The sequence below is a fragment of the Sinocyclocheilus anshuiensis genome, unplaced genomic scaffold (assembly GCF_001515605.1).
Source record: "Sinocyclocheilus anshuiensis isolate Anshui unplaced genomic scaffold, SAMN03320099.WGS_v1.1 scaffold785, whole genome shotgun sequence".
Taxonomy (NCBI): Eukaryota; Metazoa; Chordata; class Actinopteri; order Cypriniformes; family Cyprinidae; genus Sinocyclocheilus; species Sinocyclocheilus anshuiensis.
In genome coordinates this window covers 219,512-239,566 of record NW_015536502.1, presented here as the reverse complement: position 1 = coordinate 239,566, position 20,055 = coordinate 219,512, and the positions used below count along the sequence as shown (strand labels likewise).

The following is a 20,055-nucleotide window of genomic DNA, read 5'->3' as shown; positions in this document are numbered from 1 at the left end:
TTTTTTTTACATTTTTTTGTTAGACTTTTTTTTTTTTTTTTTTCTCAGATAAATGCTTTAAACTTCATATTCATTAAAGAATAATGAAAAAAATTAAGCAGCTGTTTTTAACATGGATAATAAGAAATGTTTCTTGAGCACCAAGTCACCATATTAGAATGATTTCTAGAGGATCATGTGGCACTGAAGACTTTAGTATTGGTTTTTGAAAATTCAGCTTTGTCATCACAAGAATAAATGACATTTTAAAATATATTAGAATAGAAAATATATTGTAATGTAAAGATACCACTATTTTTTTCTGTATTTTTGATCAAATAAATGCAGCCTAGGCAAGCATGAGACTTCTTTTAAAAACATTAAAAAGCGTACCTACTCCTTTGATTTGGTACTCCAGATTTTCCATATGAAATATGTAAAAATGTAGCCTATGTAAAGAACAAGTTGTGGTATTGTCTGCTTCCAGTATTTTTCTAATCACACCAATAAGGATAATAGAAAAAAATTTAAATATTTGCCAATATAGTCGCCAATATACCATGCACCTCTGCTTTTATTGTGTAGGAAGTCAGGTGGAATGGAAGTGAACGGGTGTTACTGAAGATGTTTAGCAGAAAAAGGCAGACGGTGAGCAGCAGAGTGAGCGCTACCACTGCTGTGTGAGATGAGGTGAAATGAACAGTCATGACCTCAGTGCTACTGTGAGTTAAAGAGGCCTTGAGCATCACTAGACCCTCTAATCCTTCCCTCAGTCAGCCAGGGAAAACACACACATACATGCTCAAGTATTCCTGTTGTATCAGCGCATGGTTTCTGGGACAGTCAGTGGAGTGTCTCATGCCAGACCCCGCAGCGATCCACTCTCACAGGGAGGTCAGAGACGGGTCACGGCTAAATCGGAAACAAAAATCTCCCCAAAACCAGCTCAAAAAGTCCTTACCTAAGCCACAAGTTTTTAGTAGTTCACATCATTCATGCATGTGTTTATAAACAGGCTGCTTGTATCACTAAATGAATGTTGTCCCATGCAATTAAATCAACCTAGTAATGCTTAAAGGGATAGTCCACCCAAAAATGAAAATTGTTATCATTTACTCACCCTCATGTCGTTCTAAACCTGTATGACTTTCTTTCTTCTGCAGAACAATAAAGACAAAATTTTGCTAATCAAACAGTTTCCGTTCCCATTGACATCCACAAGAAGATATTTTGAAGAATGTTGGTAACCAAATATTTTCAGTTCCCTCTGACTTCCATTGTGTAGACAAAAATGACAAAGGAAGTCAATGGGACCTGAAGCATTTTAGTTACAAACATTCTTCAAAATATATTATTTGGTATTCTGCAGAAGAAAGTAAGTCATACAGGTTTGGAATGACATGAAGATAATAAATGACAGAATTTGTATTTTTAGGTGCATTATTCCTTTAATTCTCTAGTATGTTTAGGCCTTCTGGTCACTTTTATTCATACAGACAGTAGAGAAAGAACAGAAAAACTGTATTTAAAAAACGGGGCCAGCTGCATTTGTGTATCAGAGCATCTGCTAGGCCACTTGTCAGACTCTGAATGTGCTGTATCTCATTTGGTTGTGTTATTTTTGTTGGCGTGGGTGGGTCAGTGTTGCACCCTGGACAGATGTGTTGTTCTGCGGCTGCGCTCTGTGTGGCAGCGCTGGTCATCAGCGTGGAGATTTCCGGTCGTGCTGGATGGATGGTTTCCTCAGCCCCTCTGAAAACAGCGGGAGGGCTTGTCTGAGGTCTGAGCACTGGCCAAAGGTCAAGAGGCGGTAATAAGTGCGGGTCACAACCACATATACAGACTCGACAGGGCGGTGAAAAACTACTGAAACAGCCTCTTCTGCCGCCTCCCTCCGAAGATTATTTTCCTTCTTTCGTTTAGTCACTAAACGTCAAAGACGATCCGTTTACATCAGTATGTTTAGCATAGAAACGTATGCATCTGTTTACTGCATATTTTTAGTCTAATAGTGAAGACGTTTAATGTTCAAACAAATAAATAGTTGCACTTCTGTGAGAAGCATAAACGCGTCTACTGCTGAGAGGTTTGCTTTGTTAACACTGCCCCCGAGTGGTCGAGAAGAACTATTGCAGATGTCCAGCGGCCGTCATTCAGAGTGTATGAATACTGTCAAGCTAACTGCCCCTTTAGGGCCTGAGAATGGAGATTGAAGGGCTCTCTCTGTTGATAGCCATGCTGGTAAGTGGCAGGTTATTATCTTCTCAAAGGTGTCAGAAGTGATTTTTATTTATCGCTGTTTTGAGATCCTTCCCCAGTGAGGCAGGACTGCAGAGTTACCGTGATTGGAAGAACACTTCTGTAGGGACTCTAATATAGGTGCACGGGACCCATAATGCCATATACTTCACATTCATGCTTGTTGTTCAGGGAGAGAGAGGAAAAGAAGCAAAGCTCCTTTGTTGTTTGTTAGTTATTAGTAATATAGTCTCATGTTCCTTACAGAATCATTTTAGACTTGAGCTCAATGGCTTATTGATCATTAATGAACAATATGGAGTAAGGATATACACACATACTGTAGACAAACAACACTGCTAAACTATTTTTACTTGTTTTGAAGAAATTGTGTGTGGTGTTTGCTCATGCAAAACTCGCCACCATGGTAAAAGGGCCTTGCTATGTGTTTGCTAAGGTTTTCTGAGTGAGTGCATCCTTTTTGTTTTTCTTTTTTAAAACTTGTGTACATAGTTTTAATTATTTAAAACTAAAACTGTTTTATTTATTGTTATTGGTCAGTATTGGATATTTAATTGTGCATTCTCATTTTCCTTCATTTTATTTTATTTTTTAAATATTTATATTTATTTATTTTTATGACATTTTTATATTATTACTAATCGTTTAATAATAGTTAAATGTAACCTCTAGCAAATGAATATCCGTTCTTCATACTTAAAATGTTTTGATTCCTAAATTCACATGAATCATATATTTTGCGTTTTACATTTTGAATGTGTTTATTTTATTTGTAATTTAATTTTTCATTGTTATATTTTACTTTATGCTTTATAAAATAACAGAATTTTAGTATCTATATTGATATTTTTAAAATATAAAATATTTTGAGTAACATCAGTTATCATATAAAAATAATTATCCACTTATCAATGTTTTGATATTAGTACATCCATATAGTGATTAGTATTTTCTGATACATTAAGTCAACATAAGCTGAACGTTTAATGTCCCTCAGTCCTGTTGAGTTTGTATGGTTGGTGTTTTAACTTTTTTTAGCCTGAAGTATGAATTTGAAGACTCACTTATCAGTCTCAAGCACATATTTCTTCAAAATGATGAAGTTAATTTATAAAAACCTGCCATGTTTTATTGAGAACTTCGTGCATGAAATAATAGTTGTTTGATTCTCATAAAAGCCATTTTGCATTGAACTCGACACACTAGCTTTAGATTTCCCACCAGTATTTAGTACCTAGTAAATGAGTTTGAGTGAGTTTGTGTCTTGAGTGTTAGTCGTGAGTGTTTGTGTAAGGGCTTCGGCAGCAGCAGGCCTCACTGGAAGGCCGTCTGTGCATCTCTCATCTCCCTCTTCTCTCTTAAAGGGGCCTCCCGGCTCGCAGCCGTCACCACACGCACAGCCTCCCCCACACAATACCAGCAACCCCATGATGGGACCCCACGGCCAGGTAAGACACACAGCAACCCTCACACACATACACACCATGCCCTTGCTTGCACACTCGGTATACACACGTTCACACTTACACACATGAGAACTGTTGGTGGCGCTGGCATCAACTCACTTGGGCAAGATGAACTAGGGGTGTAACGGTACACGTATTCGTACCGAACCGTTTCGGTACGGGTCTTTCGGTTCGGTACGCATGTGAACCGAATGAATACAGTTTTTTTTTTTTTTCTACGGAAATTCAAATAATAAATGGCGTTTTGACAGTCTTTGATGTGGCATGACAGATCGCTGTATAAACGCCTTGGAGAGCCGCTTCTGGGACGGTTCAGAAACGTGCTGGTATATAATCCCAACACAAGCATTGACTAGAGCGGCCGTGATCAGCTCCGGTTCCCGTGTCTGAGCCGTGACGCCCCGCAGATTTGTGCAGAGCGGAGCGCAAGTGAACTATTTAATGTACAGTATGTTTAAATTAATCTGTTATGAAACATGCTATGACAGCCATTGTGTAATTGAATATATTTTAACAAATAGCTTAGAAATTTTATTATTTATAAATTAATTTAAAAACTGCATTATGAGCAGTTTACATGTTTGCATACAATTATTTATTTTTTAAAGTTGAGTGTTGATCATCTATTTAAAAATAAATAGTAATTAAATTTAAGTTTGGGATAAGTTGTTAGGCCTAATTGTAGCCTTATAATGTAAAAGGGCTCCCTATAGTTTTAAGAATAAGCTGAGGTAGATTTTTATCACTAAGAACATTTAAACTATAACAATGTATTTAAAGAACGAGCAACTTGTTCAGTAAACCATGTAAAAAAAAAAAAGTTTTTCCCCCTGCTGTACCGAAATCATACCGAACCGTGACGTTAAAACCGAGGTACGCACCGAACCGTCATATTTGTGTACCGTTACACCCCTAAGATGAACGGTGTAAATTACATGGTTATTTATAATTCTCTGGGTTTTTGAAGTCCCCTTCTTGTACACATACACAGAAACACACATTCCAGTTGCAGAGTTTTATTTGATTGTCCTATGTATTGACTTTAGTCAGGGTTGATGCCATTTTTAAAGGGATAGTTCAGTCAAAAATGTTTCATGTTTCATGTTGTTCTAAATCAGTATGACTTTCTATCTGTGGATCACAAAAGTAGAAATTTCGAAGAATTTGCTGGCCAATATTTCAATGCAACTGCAATGAATGGGGACTGAAGCTTTCAAGCTTCAAAAAGAACAAACAAGCAACATAAAAGTACTGTATGACAAAAGTGAGCCATTTGACTCTTGTGCTATATTTTAAGTCTTCTGAATATAGATTTGCCCTAGTGTTCATGAGAGAAGTCCCAGTGTCTGATTCATGAATGAATGGTCCTTTTAAATCTGACACTATTATCTTGCTACAGCTGCTTTATAGCAGACTTCGTATTTGCCTCATTTTTGAAGTTTGTATCCTTGATTCTGTTACTTTCCTTTTTAATACTGTGAAGATGCTTTGAAACAAGCTCTACTGTATAAAGTGCTTTAAAAACAAAGGTGACTTGACTTGAATCTGATCTTTTCAAAGAATCAGTTAATCTACTGTAGTTCATAAAACTGGTCTGAATGATTCGTTCATGAATTGGCCTGGTCTGATTCTTGAGACTTTTTTTCAGGATTTTTTGTTGAAAGAAAGTTCAAAAGAACAGCATATATTTGAAGGCGTTTGAAATCTTTTGTAACATTATTGTCTTTACTGTTATTATTAATTATTAATATACATTATTAATGTCTTTACTATCACCTTTTTGATGCTCCATTCCCCATTCATTAAAATTGTATGGAAAGGAGCAGCCAGCACAGTATTCAGAATATCTTTTTTGTGTTGCACAGGAAAAGAAAATCATACAGGCTTGTAGTGGCATGAGAGTGAAATGAGGATGAAAAATTTTTAATTTTTAGATTAAATATTTTCATTTTTTACAGCTAAAAGTGAGGCTGTGAGGAATAGAACTACAAATCAATAGGTTGTACTCTTGTGTCTCATTTAGCCAACAAAAGTGGAAAACATATGTTTGAAAATTACATTAAGACTGTACATCCATCCCTCACAGCCTCGTTTTCATTGGGCCGTTTAACGTTACACGACAACATTTTCAGCCAAAAACGGGAAACTTGTTATGCGTTTTGCCTGTTCGTTTACACGACAACAGCGTTTTGGGGACTGAAAACGCATATTTTTGAAAACGGGTTTCAAAGTGCAAGTTTTGTGAAAGCGCCACCGTTGTCGTTTCCGTGTAAACACCCAAAACGGGAATCTTTGAAAACGGTGACGTCATGCGCATGCGTAGTACATGTTAGGTATGTAGACATGCGCAGTACGTGTCGATTTTAAAGGCAAGCGCAAACAAACATACTGCTCAAGAGTTTGATAACGCTTCTTCAGCAAATTGTGGATTTACTTCACCAATATTACAACCAACAGCGGAGATGCATCATATACAACATATAATCGTCACTTCCCTACAGGTACTGTTTACTAACAAGGTGACAGCGCCAACTACTGGCCTGGCATACGTAATACAGCATTTTTGTCCTTTTTTTCACGGATGTGTAAACGCTAATCGTTTTGAAAACGTTGTCATGTATAAGTGAAACTTTTTAAAAGCACAAGGGAAAAACGTTTCCGTTTTTGACTACATCGTTGTCGTGTAAACGTAGCCTAAGGTCCATTCCTCCTTTGTCTTCTCTTTCTTTTTTCTTTCTTCCACCCTCTGTTTCTCTATCCTGGTAGTGTGAAGTATCCTGTATACCCCCCACCACCGCCATCTAGAGTCGACTCCCTGCGAACAGGATAAATAATTCAGTCTCTTCCTTGTTCTTTGAGATGGGCCTCCACTCCTGGCCCTCACCCCACCCCCCATCAATAGCACATTAATATTGTAGAGCCTCTCGCCACACAGCGCCCTCACAAACACATACAATACAATACAATACAATGCAAAGCACACTGACTGTGCAGAAAACCAAAACGACTGTGCGTAGATGTGAACTCACATGTGCATACCCACAAAACACAGTGACTTATCAATTTTCAAAGACACTTCCGCTTCCTTTCTCCAGGAAAAAACACACACATACACACTGCATATTAGAGCACTATGGCTGTACAACATATTCTTACAATGGTAAAAACACTCCAATTAGCTGTAAAAACACATGCACAAACACACACACACACACCCATACGACCTATCCCTCATCCGTTCAGCGCTGACATGTTTCAACAGAGCCCTGAAAGTTGGCACGAGTCTCTCGGGGAGCTTCCCACAGGCCTTGACCACAGAAGTGGCATCGGGTTTTGTCTCTAGACACGCAGCCACACGGCGCTAATGGTTTGTATGTCAGGACGCAGGCACTATACTGCCCTCGTTTGAGTTGTTGTGGTCACTTTCCATCCTGACCAGACTTTCACTTGAGAAGTGTCTAAGTGCAGCCACTTGAGTTCTGACGTTCCTGATGCTCTCCTATGTGTTCGTTGAAACACCACAAGAGTGTATGTGTGTGCACGTTTAAAAGGCGGAATGGGAGCAGTCTGTGTTGACGGACAGAAGGAGTGATGTCAAATTGTACATATTTGATGTCATCTTGCATTGGCTTCTGCTCTCTGTGCATCTGTCTGTCCATTCCATCTGCTATAGGCTGGCCTGCTGCACTCATTTATTCTGGTCTTTACAACGCTCTCGCTTTGTTCTTAAATAGGGCAACATGTTGCTAATGATGCCTTTTTCTTCTTCTTCTTTTAGCCTTTTATGTCTCCACGGTACCCTGGTGGACCTCGGCCGTCTCTTCGCATGCCAAATCAGGTACAGAAAACATCATCACACCCCATCATGTTGAATTTGCAAATAAACAGTTCTTCCATTTTTACACACCTCTTAAGGGTCACCGAAATCAAGAAAATCCTGGAAATGTCATTTTAAAAGGCCATGGGATTTTCTGTTCTGAATCAATGTTTTGTTGTTGTTATGTATGACTCTAATATATTTTATTTGCTAGAAATTTAATTGTGTGAGTGTTATCTAGTGTGAACTAAAAATAAAATGATGAAATTGTTTTTTTTTTATTGAAAATAATACTAAAATTAATATAAAATATAAATATTTGATAAACTATGCAAAAATATGGCAGCTAACTTGTTGAAGCTAAAAATTTGAAGTACAAAAATAAATAGAAATAAGATAGCTACATAGAAAAAATTCATCTATATTTATATATACAATGAGAAAAACAAAATTAAAATTTTAACTCTAAAAATAAAAGCTAATTAAATACTATAATCGTATAATAAATATACTAAAATAACATTGGTGCCTTGTCTTTAAGGTGGGAAACCTAACAGTAGTTGTTTCTAACAAACATTTGCATACATATGCATGTGACAGATGTTCATACATGCCTATGATGCCCCAAAATGCTAATATAAAATGATTTTATTTGCAAATAACATGTCGTATGTGTGTAAATAGATTTTTAAATTCTATTTACATTCATGAATGAATGTAAATTAAATTCATTTACATTCATTCTTCGTTATAAATTTAAATGACTTCTGTGTGCTTCCAGTGATGTTTCTGGTCTCTGTTGTTCTAATACAAAGTACTGTAGCAATAGTGACATTGTGTAAAGATTTGTAAGGCCAGTTGTGTAAAAGGTTATTGAATTTATATTTTATACCAATGGACTTCCATTGAAAATAAAGGATAAAAGGAATTTGTTCCTTTTACATGATTCCAGTATAGATAACGAAGTTTGTCACCTCCAGTGTAAACATGATGTACGTTTTCTGTAAAACACTTCCTATGTATTTCACTGACCTTCCTTCATTTATGTCCTCTTCAGCCTCCTGTAGGGGTTCCAGGTTCACAACCACTCCTGCCAAACAGTTTGGACCCAACCAGACCACAAGGTAGCTTGGTTCTTGGTTCAACACTTCATAACCACAGAGTAATTTACATGCAGACTGATGAATGACATATTATCGACTGTGTAATATTTTTACAGGACATCCTAACATGGGCGGTCCAATGAGAATGAATCCTCCCAGGGGGATGGGTGGCATGGGCCCTCAGGTAGGCACATATTGTTGCTCACTTTCATTTATCCTTTTGTAGCCGCCCCCAAGTCAAATGCCACAGGACTTAGATAGTCAGAAAACCTGTTACTCCTCTTTAGCCACCTGTGCTGAAAGCAGAGTTCTCACCACTTCTCTATTTCTCTCTCTCTCTGCCCTTCTCGTTCTTGGCAAACGAAGTGCCGCACAAATCAGCAGCTGGTGCAGCATCTGTTTGACAAATTAGGTAGAGCGCAAAACAAAAGCTCGGGTTAGAAAGCTTCTGTCACACTTTGCCCTCCACCCACGGGCAGCCAGACAGGTGGGCCGCCGTCTGCCTGAGCAGAACTTTGTTAGCATAGTGTCATTCGCATCCCAACCTGTTCGGTTGGATCCCCACTACTATGCATGACAGTGGATGAAGGACAGGGTTTCCTGCAGCGCATAGTTGCTGCGTTTTCAGCCCCACAGCAGAAGAAAAAATATTTAGTTTCTAAAAAACTTAATACCACAAAATAATGCCAAGACAACAACACATCTTTTCAATTCAGTGTGCATTTTACATATTTATTATTATTATTATTATTAAATATGAATTAAATATTTTTAAATTACATTTATATATTTATTTTAATAAATGTTTTTGTATATAATTATTAATGTACAGTATATACACACACACACACACGTATAATTAGAATATAAAATGTAGTTTATTTTAATAAATGTATTTATATGTAATTATTAAATATACAGCTATAATGTTTGATAATATTTTTTAATGTTTTAATTTATTTTAATACATTTATTAGCATGTAATATAATTCTTATATATACAATTAGAATTACTATATAAAATGTATTTATTTACTTATTTATTTATGAATGCATGCAGTTATGCTGGTGAATGTTAAAGGGGTCATATGATGCGATTTGAAGTTTTCCTTTCTCTTTGGAGTGTTACAAGCTGTTCGTGAATAGATAAGATTCCTAAAGTTGCAAAGACTAAAGTCTCAAACCCAAAGAGATATTCTTTATAAAAGTGCACGATGCAACGCAACGTGTAAAAAGACAGTATAAGTCATTATAATCAGTAATTATGTCTCCACTGGATGCAACAAATGCCTCGTTTATAATGGGTTTTATTTTATTGGTTTTGTCTCGTCGTGCCGGGACACGCCATCAGGACTGTTTCCTGGGAGAGTAGCCTACAATGCCGGTGTTCTGACAGATAATGCTGACTCACAGCCTGTAAGTACTTTCAACCCATTGTAGAACTACGGTGGTATGAGGCCTCCTCCCAACTCTCTAGGTGGTCCAGGCATGCCCGGAATGAACATGTGAGTTCTTTAACATGAGAACACTCCCTTTTGCCATTTATTTAATCCTATTAAATCATGTTTGTTAACCTCCTTCTGTCTCTGTTCTGTATTTCTATCCTTTTTTGCTCTCCACCGCCCCACCTTCCAGGGGTCCTGGAGGACGTGGCCCCTGGCCAAACCCGAGTGCTAACTCGGTACGTTCACATACATTGCTATCTTTGTGGCTGACTTTACTGCTGAAAACGTACTGTGGTTGCACCATGATATAGCGATGGTATCAGATACCATTGTACTTCATTATATACCAAAGATTATTATATTCATATATCATAGTATTATAGTATTCTTATTATTAAGTGTTGTAGTTTAATTGTCATCAAAAATATAATGTATTCATTTTTTTTTTTTGGGGGGGGGTTGACAGATAGCATACTCCTCCTCATCTCCAGGCAACTACGTGGTGAGTACCTAACTTTAGTCAACGTTTTTGTAGTATATATTAATTGTCTTAATGCATAAAAAAGAAACAACTTCCAAGCTGTCTTTGTAATATTTCCTCAAAAATGTAATAACTTGCCCTGCAACTACTTTCATTTTTAGATTATGTGACAGCAATTTTTCAGGAGGAAAACAGTCTGATGGAAATGAAATAAAATTATTTGCAAATACACTTTCAAATTGACCATTCAAAGAGCATGTTGAAGAGATTTTCCGTTTTTTGCCTCTGCCATTAGCTCAAAGAAAAAGTGCAAAATTTAGTCATTCCTTTTGGAAACTAAAAGCATAACTAAGCAGATATTTAAGTTTCTAAATGTATTGATTTTGCTTTAGCAATTACTATCCTGCTTAGTTTTGCCCCTAGCATTGCCTCTCTTAAAAGTCAAATATCTGCACATTAGTCAAAGCAGCTTAATAGCTCCCCTGTGCCTAGTGTGTCTTTGTTTAAAAACTGCTCTTCTGGTAGATCTCTGATAGTACGGCAGGTACTATTACATACTGAAAAGCTAAGCATGTGTTTGTGTGTGTGTTTCCTCTCTCAGGGTCCTCCAGGAGGAGGTGGTCCACCAGGAACTCCCATAATGCCAAGCCCAGGAGGTACAGTAGATCTGTTCTGTCGCTCTCCCTTTTGCATATAATTCACACACTCGCTCTCACCTTGCCTCTATAATCAGCACAGCCGGAAACAGTTTGTGTCTCTCCAGGAAAGAAAGATGCTCAGCATTTCACAAACACTCTATTTAACACCCTCTCCCTCCCTCCCTCCCTACCCAGCAGCCAATATCACTGCAAGGTTACCTGCACTTCCTCTGGCAGGAAAACAAAACATGTGATCAGTGCCACCCCTCCCACTTTGTTAATGTAATTCCACTCCGAATGCTTGTGTTTGTGATGTTGAAGCAGAGATTATAGGTGTGAGCGGGGTCTCCCTTTCCCTTGCTCTCGCACTCTTACTCGCACACAGGCCTTAAATCATTAAAGAAACACATTTATTATGGTGATTAATCCCGTCCAACCATGTTCTGTATTGATCTAGTGTGCTATTAAAGCATTGGTCATCCATATATGCTTGGAAGTGATTCTGGTCTCTTATTTTGGTGAAGTTGTGCTGGTCTTGGAAACACATTTTAAAAGCTTTCTGCACTTTTCTCTTCTAGACTCCACAAACTCCAGTGAAAATATCTACACAATGATGAACCCTATTGGACCAGGAGGAAACAGACCAAGTGTATGCATTACTCCTGTCTAGATATGTATTTTCCAGAGTAGTTACACTGCCGTTCAAATGTTTGGGGTCATTAAGAATTTTTACGATGTTTTTGAACAAATTCTCTGTTGATTTGCTGCTCAAGAAACATTTCTTGTTTCTGTCCATTTTTTGGTTGATGGTTGTTTCTTAATGTATTTCTGTGGAAACCGCAGTACTTTTTTGTTAGAATTCTTTGATTAATACAAAAGAACAGCATTTTATTTAAAATGTAAATCTTTTGAAACATTACAGGTGTCTTTGCCTTCGCTTTTTATCAGTTTAATGCATCCTTGGTAAATAAAAGCATTAATTTCTTTCAAAAAAAAAAGTCTTACTCACCCCAAACTTTTGAACAGCAGTGTAAATATTTCTCCACGTAATGATTATTTTGACATTTCTAATGTATTTCCAAAGCCACAGCTAATTCCCAAATGTATTACGTTTGATTGTTTTACAGCTCTTTGGAATATTTGATTCTGATTGGTCGGTTGTGGCATTCAGCAGCCAAATATTTATATATCATGATTGCTAAACTGTAGAATCGATTGTTGTTTGATTGCCTTCGTACTGTAGCTGTGCTAGTTTCTCTAGAGCTAGAGTGTGCTAGTGCTCATTCTTCTTACATAATGCTACAATTTGAACTCAAATCAATATTTAATGTCCAATTATTTATTTATTTGCTTAAGTATTTGCTTGATAATGTACAGTCATTTATTTGCTTAAGTATTTGCTTGATAATGTACAGTCATTCAGTCATTATCACAAAATATTACGTTTGATTGTTTTACAGCTCTTTGGAATATTTGATTCTGATTGGTCGGTTGTGGCATTCAGCAGCCAAATATTTATATATCATGATTGCTAAACTGTAGAATCGATTGTTGTTTGATTGCCTTCGTACTGTAGCTGTGCTAGTTTCTCTAGAGCTAGAGTGTGCTAGTGCTCATTCTTCTTACATAATGCTACAATTTGAACTCAAATCAATATTTAATGTCCAATTATTTATTTATTTGCTTAAGTAGTCATGTAATAAGCTTGATAATGTACAGTCATTCAGTCATTATCACAAAATAAACCCCTTCAGTGTGATTTAAGACCTGTCTGGATTGACTTGTAATAATACGTGCCTGACTGTACATTATGCTTTATTTATATTAATCCTAATTGTCACATTATGAACATTGTTTTCATAAAAATGCAGGCATGCTCTTAGTGAAATCAAAGGGGACATGCTCATGCTTTTCAAATTAATGTTTGTATCTCACAAAGTGACGCAGGTTTATTTTTCTCAGGGCACTGGATGTGGGATGATTGGTTAAATATGATTGTTTCTCTGTGTTTCTCAGTTCCCCATGGGTCCTGGTCCAGATGGCCCAATGGGCGGCATGGGTGGCATGGAACCTCATCATATCAACGGATCATTAGGTAAGTGTTAAGATTACAATGTTAATCAAAATAATATCTATATCTGACTTTTATAAACCACAAAAGGCATTATTTAATAATATAATGTATACTATTTTTATTTCAGGCTCTGGTGACATGGATGGGTTGCCAAAGGTAAAGAAGGTTTTAGTTTGCGAATCTGTTTTTTTTTTTCTTTTCTGTTTTCACATCTCATCCTGAACTGTTCTTGTCAAACATCTCTTTCGCTTCAGAACTCCCCCAACAACATGGCAGGGATGAACAACCCACCAGGCACACCGCGGGATGATGGAGAAATGGGAGGAAACTTCCTCAACCCATTCCAAAGTGAAAGTGTGAGTAGATTCTGACCCAAACCCAGAGACCTGTCACTCCCCTCACCTGCCAATCATAAGCACTACCGTCCAAAAGTTTGCGGTCAGTCATGATTTAATTTTTTTTTTTTAAAGAAAGATATTAGTATTTTTATTCAGCAAATATAATTTCATCAAAAGTGACAGTAAAGGCATTGTTACAAAAGATTTCTACTTCAAGTTCTTTTCTATTCATCAAAGAATCCTGAAAAAAATGTTTCCACAAAAATATTTATATATTTATAATAAGAAATGTTTTTTGACCACCAAATCAGCATATTAGAATGATTTCTAAAGGATCATGTGACATTGATCATGAAGACTGGAGAAATGGCTGCTGGAAATTCAGCTTTGCCATCACAGGAATAAATTACATTTTAAAACGTATATTAAAATAGACAAGAGTTTATAATAATATTTCACAATATTACTGTTTTTACTGTATATTTCATCAAATAAATGCAGCCTTGGTGAGCATATGCTTCTATGATTTAAAAATCTCTCTGACCCCAAACTTTTGAACAGTAGTGTAGCTCCTCCCAGCAGGCACTCGGAAGGCCCCATGTTACTTAAAATAGACCAGAATATCAAATCAAAAAAAATTTTTTTAAGTGATTTGTAAGTGTTATTGATTCAGTCCAAGACTGAGTGCTGGAAATGACCAGCAGTTTCCTGGACAGACACTTTAGGGTTTTTATTTCCAAGTTTTCTGCCCTTTGGTTGCTGCTTTGTCAACAAAATGATGCATATTCTTGCTGTATGTTTGGGACGGTAATGACATAACCATCCTTTTATTTGCTCTGTGTGGAGTTCTCATGATCTCACATCCGCTATATATCCCCCCCTCTCCCCTTTGTCTCTTTCCAGTATTCACCCAACATGACGATGAGTGTGTGATTTCTTCTTATTTTATTGTTTTATTTGGGGTTTTCTTTTTTGCTTTGTTCAAACTCCCTCCGACCGCCCCGCTCCTTTTTTAACCCCGTCCCCTCTTCACGTCGATCAACCCCCCGCACCCTCTACCCACGGAACTCTGGCTTTTTCTGCACAGCCTTCTGGGATGCCCCACGAGCAGAGGACTCACATGAAAGTGGCCCATCCCAGCTTGTGCAAAATGGCCACCGGCAACAGGAAACAGTCCCAGGGCCACAGGAAGAGCTTGTTGACTGAATCTCCCTGCCTCCCGGACTTCCTCTCTGGTTCAGGACACTAACGGGGCTGAACACACACAGGAAGGCAGGTGTGTGTATGTGTTTGAGCAGACACACGCATCCCCGGGCTGCTCACTTTATGATCTTTATGAACTCACTCCACTTTTTTGATTCATTTTTTAAATCTTGAATGGATGCAGTCGTTTTTACAGTGGAAAATATCTGCACCTTTTTCCTCCATTAAATTGTGTAAATGCAAGAGGAAGCTCATTATGATGGGTTCGGCAATGAACGTTTTCATTATTCTGTATATGTATTGTATTATTATCAATTGTTGATTTTATTTTTATTAATATTGTATTGATGGTTATTGATTAGGTTTTCATCTTTTTTTGAAAGGGGCACATTATATGTAAACCACGAATTCGACAGGAAAAAGCACACATCCATAATGCACAATAACAGTGTCGTGACTTTTGCAGGAAGTCTACACTACGTTTTGTGTTTGCTGTGAAATCTTACCTCCCGCAGATTAAAAAGGTAGCCGTACCTTTTCTTCTACATCTCTAATATATATACAGGAAATGTAGTTTCATTGTCCCTGTCAAGTGAACGTCTGAGGCCAAGAAGCGCAAGGCCCAAACCAGCAGCGACTTTAACCTCTCAGACCAGCCTGTGTGTCCGACAACGCGTTTTGGAGTCTATCTGTAGAGAGGAAGTGATGTCATAACAGAGCTGAAAACATGCGGTCAAACAACTAACTAGCGCTGAACTTGACTCCAACACATGACAGATGTCTGCTCACCGTGATTCACAACTTATTTATTTGTTGTTTTTGTTCAAGAATTGATTTATCGCGCACACGTCTCGCATGCGACCCGTCAGGACATATTGTACACATGTAAATATGCCAGTCTAAGATACCTCCTGAAGATTTGTATCATTCTGTCCCTCGCCAGAGACCCACATGCTTTCCTTCTGCATGAATCTGAACAGGGTGTCTCTAGTCACATGACATTTCAGTACAAATGAGGTTCCTGTTGACTTGGTGCTCATCATACTGGATATTTTTTCAGGCGCGGGAATAGAGCCTTCCTCCTCAAACACATTTTGTGTTAAGTATGTGTTCCATATTATGTCTAATCATCTTCAAAAACATGAGATGTCAGTCACATCCTGTGCTTATGAGATGAGGGGATAATAATAGGACGTCCAGGGACTACTGAATGAGGGATATATGAACTAAATGTGCTCACAGACTGTTTCTCATAATATTGGCATGCATTTTTTTTTTCCGTTTTGTCTTTTGCATTTGGTGTATATTCTGTCTGTCTTTTAAAGGGATAGCCCACCCCAAAATGAAAATTCTGTCATTATTTACTTATGTCGTTCCAAAACTGTGACTTTCTAACTAAAGACTTTCGATTGCCATTGACTTCCATTGTCATTTTTGTCTATACAATGAAAGTCAATGGGAACTGAAACTTTTTGGTTATTATTCTTGTTATTCTGTATTTTTTCTGTATTGTTATTCTGTATCTTCAGTCTATTTTGTTAAAGAAGATATTTTGAAGAATGTTAGTAACTAAACTGTTTGGGTTCCCATTGACTTCCATTGTAACTCTTGCCCATAGAGTGTAAGTCAGTGGGAACCGAAACTGTTTGGTTACCAACATTTTTCAAAATATCTTCTTTTATTTTCCGCTGGAAGTCACACAGGTTTGGAATGACGTGAGGGTGAGTGATTTTTGGGTGGTCTTATCCCTTGAAACGAAATGTGTTTTTGGAAGTAGGGGTCTCAGTGAAATGGTTATTAGGGGTCAGAAGGAACCGGGAAATATCAGAGCTAAATGCTAAAATCCTCCTGCTGATTACATAAACACACATTAATCACACAGCACCTGTTTTTAAGTTCTCCACAGCTGGATGACACGATGTACACAGAGAAACACACAATTATACAGCATCTCTCTTATTTTTGTTTGTAAATACTGTAAAATGCATTTTGATATCATTGACATGTTTTGATATTTTAGTCACTACCAATGAATACTACGAGATCTTGGGGGTAAAAAAAAAATGTAAAGGAAGAACCCATGTTTGTAGTCACCATTCTCTGTCATTGACTCTGTACAGATGTACCAAATCATGCAAATGTAAAGTTTTGTCAGCCTCTACTTAGTAAACGGCGTCTTGAGCGCTCATGTTTTAAGTGAATAGGAAAGTAAGGGGTGTTTGAAGCAGTACCGTTCACTCCTCATAGACTAGACACTCACAGGAGGACATATGCGGAGGGCGAAAGCCTCACGATACATCCGTTCTCTCTTGGACGTGTCCTCACTTTGCACTTTCCAGACAGCAGCCCACCTTTTAACACATTGTCTATGTGGACATACATGAACACAGGATTTGTCTCTTTATGTGCAAAAGGGACCACCCATTGCAAACTTTACTATGAAGGATTTTTATCTATTTAAATTAAAAAACAAACAAAAAAAGGTTTAAAAACTCGTTCAGAGTAGGGATTTAAAATTAAAAAAAAGGTCATAAAAAGGAGGGATGTGTCCTTCCCGTTCTCTTGAGATAGTGTTTTATAGGTTGCGGTTTCTTCTCCTCGGCCAGTACTCTGTATGTAAACCACTCACGTCGTTGGCCATCTCTGTAATTCTATTGTGACGCTGTACGATACTGTAACATTAGTGAGGAGACGAGGTGCGGAGGGGCTTCAGATGCAGGAAAGGAAATAAATCCTCCACTGTTGTTCTTTCTGACAAACAAAACGCAGTATTGAGTATAAAGCAGTCCGTCTCCTAGGTTTGCTTTGTATTTCATGTTTAGGGTAGTTTGGATCCTTGTCTTAGGGACTCTTTCTGTCTTGTGTAGTAAATTAAGATGTTCTTTGTAACTTTCTTTATATTGAAAAGTTTCTTTTAGATTTAAAAGTTGCTTATTAAAAAAAAAGGATGGAAAAAGTGCTTCAATAATGTATTTTTTTCTCTCTTTGGTTTTGTTTTTTCATGGAGTTGTCGCTTATTTTTTTGCTTGTCCCTTGTTGTAGATACAAATTTAAGACTAATAAAATAACATAACCCCTTTTACCAAGACTTTCTGCTCTCCCAGCTCTTAATTTATTATTAAAACAATTGACTTTGAAATGTGTGGGTTCTTTTTATGCATCCTGTTCACTTCACCTGCTTTAGTAAAGTACCATTTTTAAGATTTTTACGTTTATTAGTCTCTTATGCTCACATTTCAATTGCAATTAGTTGATCAAAATTTTTTTGTATTAAACATTTAATATTGTGAAATGTTATTAAAATAGCTAATAACTCTATATTCTAAATATTTATTACTGTGATGGCAAAACAGTTTGCAGCATCATTACTGCAGTATTCAGTGTCACATGATCCATCCTTTATATTGTAAAGTTTCTTTTAGATTTAAAAGTTGCTTAAAAAAAAAGGATGGAAAAAGTGCTTCAATAATGTATTTTTTTCTCTCTTTGGTTTTGTTTTTTCATGGAGTTGTCGCTTATTTTTTTGCTTGTCCCTTGTTGTAGATACAAATTTAAGACTAATAAAATAACATAACCCCTTTTACCAAGACTTTCTGCTCTCCCAGCTCTTAATTTATTATTAAAACAATTGACTTTGAAATGTGTGGGTTCTTTTTATGCATCCTGTTCACTTCACCTGCTTTAGTAAAGTACCATTTTTAAGATTTTTACGTTTATTAGTCTCTTATGGTCACATTTCAATTGCAATTAGTTGATCAACATTTTTTTGTATTAAACGTTTAATATTGTGAAATGTTATTAAAATAGCTAATAACTCTATATTCTAATATATTTATTACTGTGATGGCAAAACTGAGTTTGCAGCATCATTACTGCAGTATTCAGTGTCACATGATCCATCATAAATCATTTTAATATGCTGAATTTTTTTATATCAATGTTGAAAACAGTTGTGCTGCTCAATATTTTATTTCAAAAATATAGATTTTTTTTCATAGTTCAAAATAACATTTGTTTGGTAAAGAAATATTTTGTAATAATATGAATGCATGTCTTTGCTGTCAGTTTTGAACAAATTAATGCATCCTTGCTAAATAAAAGTATTAATGTAATTAAAAAACAAACAAATAAAAATGACCCCAAACATTTGAACAGTTGTGTACATCTGTAGTTAATGGGACATTTTTTTTATTTTTTTGCATTACATTTTTTATAATGAGTATTTACATGCACATCTCACACTGATGATGCAAATTAACCTGATAATATATGAGGTCATAAATGGCTTGGCTTAAACAATGTTCTTTTCTCAGGAAAAGTTCATAAATCATTTTTAAATTCTATATTCAGATTCCAATTTGCATTTCGTAGTATTTTATTATTGAAAATGTCAGTAAATTAATTTGCTTCAAAAGTGTCAGGAAAGACTTTAACATTGTTACAAATGTAAAGTAAATAAATGCTCTTTTGCTCATGTTTCCACAAAAGTATTCATGTTTTCCACAAAAATATTACACAGCAAAGCCGTTTTCGACATAATAAAATAGTCAAAGTCTGCTTTATTGTCAATTCTGCCACATGTACAGCACATACATACAGAGACTTGAAATTGCGTTACTCTCAGACCCTTGGTGCATACAGTTAACACTAACAGTAGACATAATACAGAAAAATACAGTTTAAATATATATAGAATACAACCTATACAATATACAAATAAGGACATTGTGTAAAAAAAAAAAGAAAAAAAAAAGAGAGAGAGAAAAAGTGTCATAAGGCACATGGCAGTTATAGTGCAAACCAGTGATATAAACAACTGTGCACTCTAAAAAATGCTGGGTTAAATACAACCCAGTGCTCAACCCAATTGCTGGGTTTGTCCCTATTTTACCCAGCACTGGGTTGTATTTAACCCAGCATTTTTTAGACTGTGAAGATATAACGAGTGTAGTGCAAAAGAGCTTATCAGCCTGTTAAAGTGATAAAGAGCTCAGAGAACAGTCTTTAATTAAACTGTCAGAGAGGTATGCAAATAAATGTTTCTTTAGCAGCAAATCAGCTACGCATCACATGAATACATTTTCAAAATAATAAAAAAAACGGTTCTTTTAAATTGTAAAAATATTTCACAATATCACATTTTTTATCAAATAAATGCAGCCTTTGCTAGTAAAAAAAACTTTTTTTAAAAACAATTTTAATATATTCTAGAATATAATATATTAATATATATAATAAAATATATTTGAATT

The 20,055-nt window shown here is 36.4% G+C and overlaps 1 protein-coding gene across 2 annotated transcripts in view; it reads left to right on the top strand.

Annotated features, from left to right (window-relative positions):
- The window catches only part of LOC107690032 (single-stranded DNA-binding protein 3-like), a 69,647-nt gene extending 51,951 nt beyond the window's left edge, over positions 1–17,696 (top strand). Inside the window, exons 6-18 of one of the 2 annotated variants that reach the window (XM_016488263.1) lie at positions 3,603–3,686; positions 7,483–7,542; positions 8,579–8,645; positions 8,741–8,808; positions 10,065–10,129; positions 10,260–10,305; positions 10,536–10,571; positions 11,152–11,206; positions 11,767–11,837; positions 13,205–13,283; positions 13,390–13,418; positions 13,517–13,618; positions 14,688–17,696. In XM_016488263.1, coding sequence (XP_016343749.1) covers positions 3,603–3,686; positions 7,483–7,542; positions 8,579–8,645; positions 8,741–8,808; positions 10,065–10,129; positions 10,260–10,305; positions 10,536–10,571; positions 11,152–11,206; positions 11,767–11,837; positions 13,205–13,283; positions 13,390–13,418; positions 13,517–13,618; positions 14,688–14,849 — 924 coding nt within the window. In that variant the 3' untranslated portion in view covers positions 14,850–17,696. Of the gene's footprint in view, positions 1–3,602; positions 3,687–7,482; positions 7,543–8,578; positions 8,646–8,740; positions 8,809–10,064; positions 10,130–10,259; positions 10,306–10,535; positions 10,572–11,151; positions 11,207–11,766; positions 11,838–13,204; positions 13,284–13,389; positions 13,419–13,516; positions 13,619–14,503 lie in introns of both variants that reach the window. The other variant, XM_016488271.1, reaches the window with a different exon arrangement.
- The last annotated feature ends 2,359 nt before the right edge of the window (positions 17,697–20,055 follow it).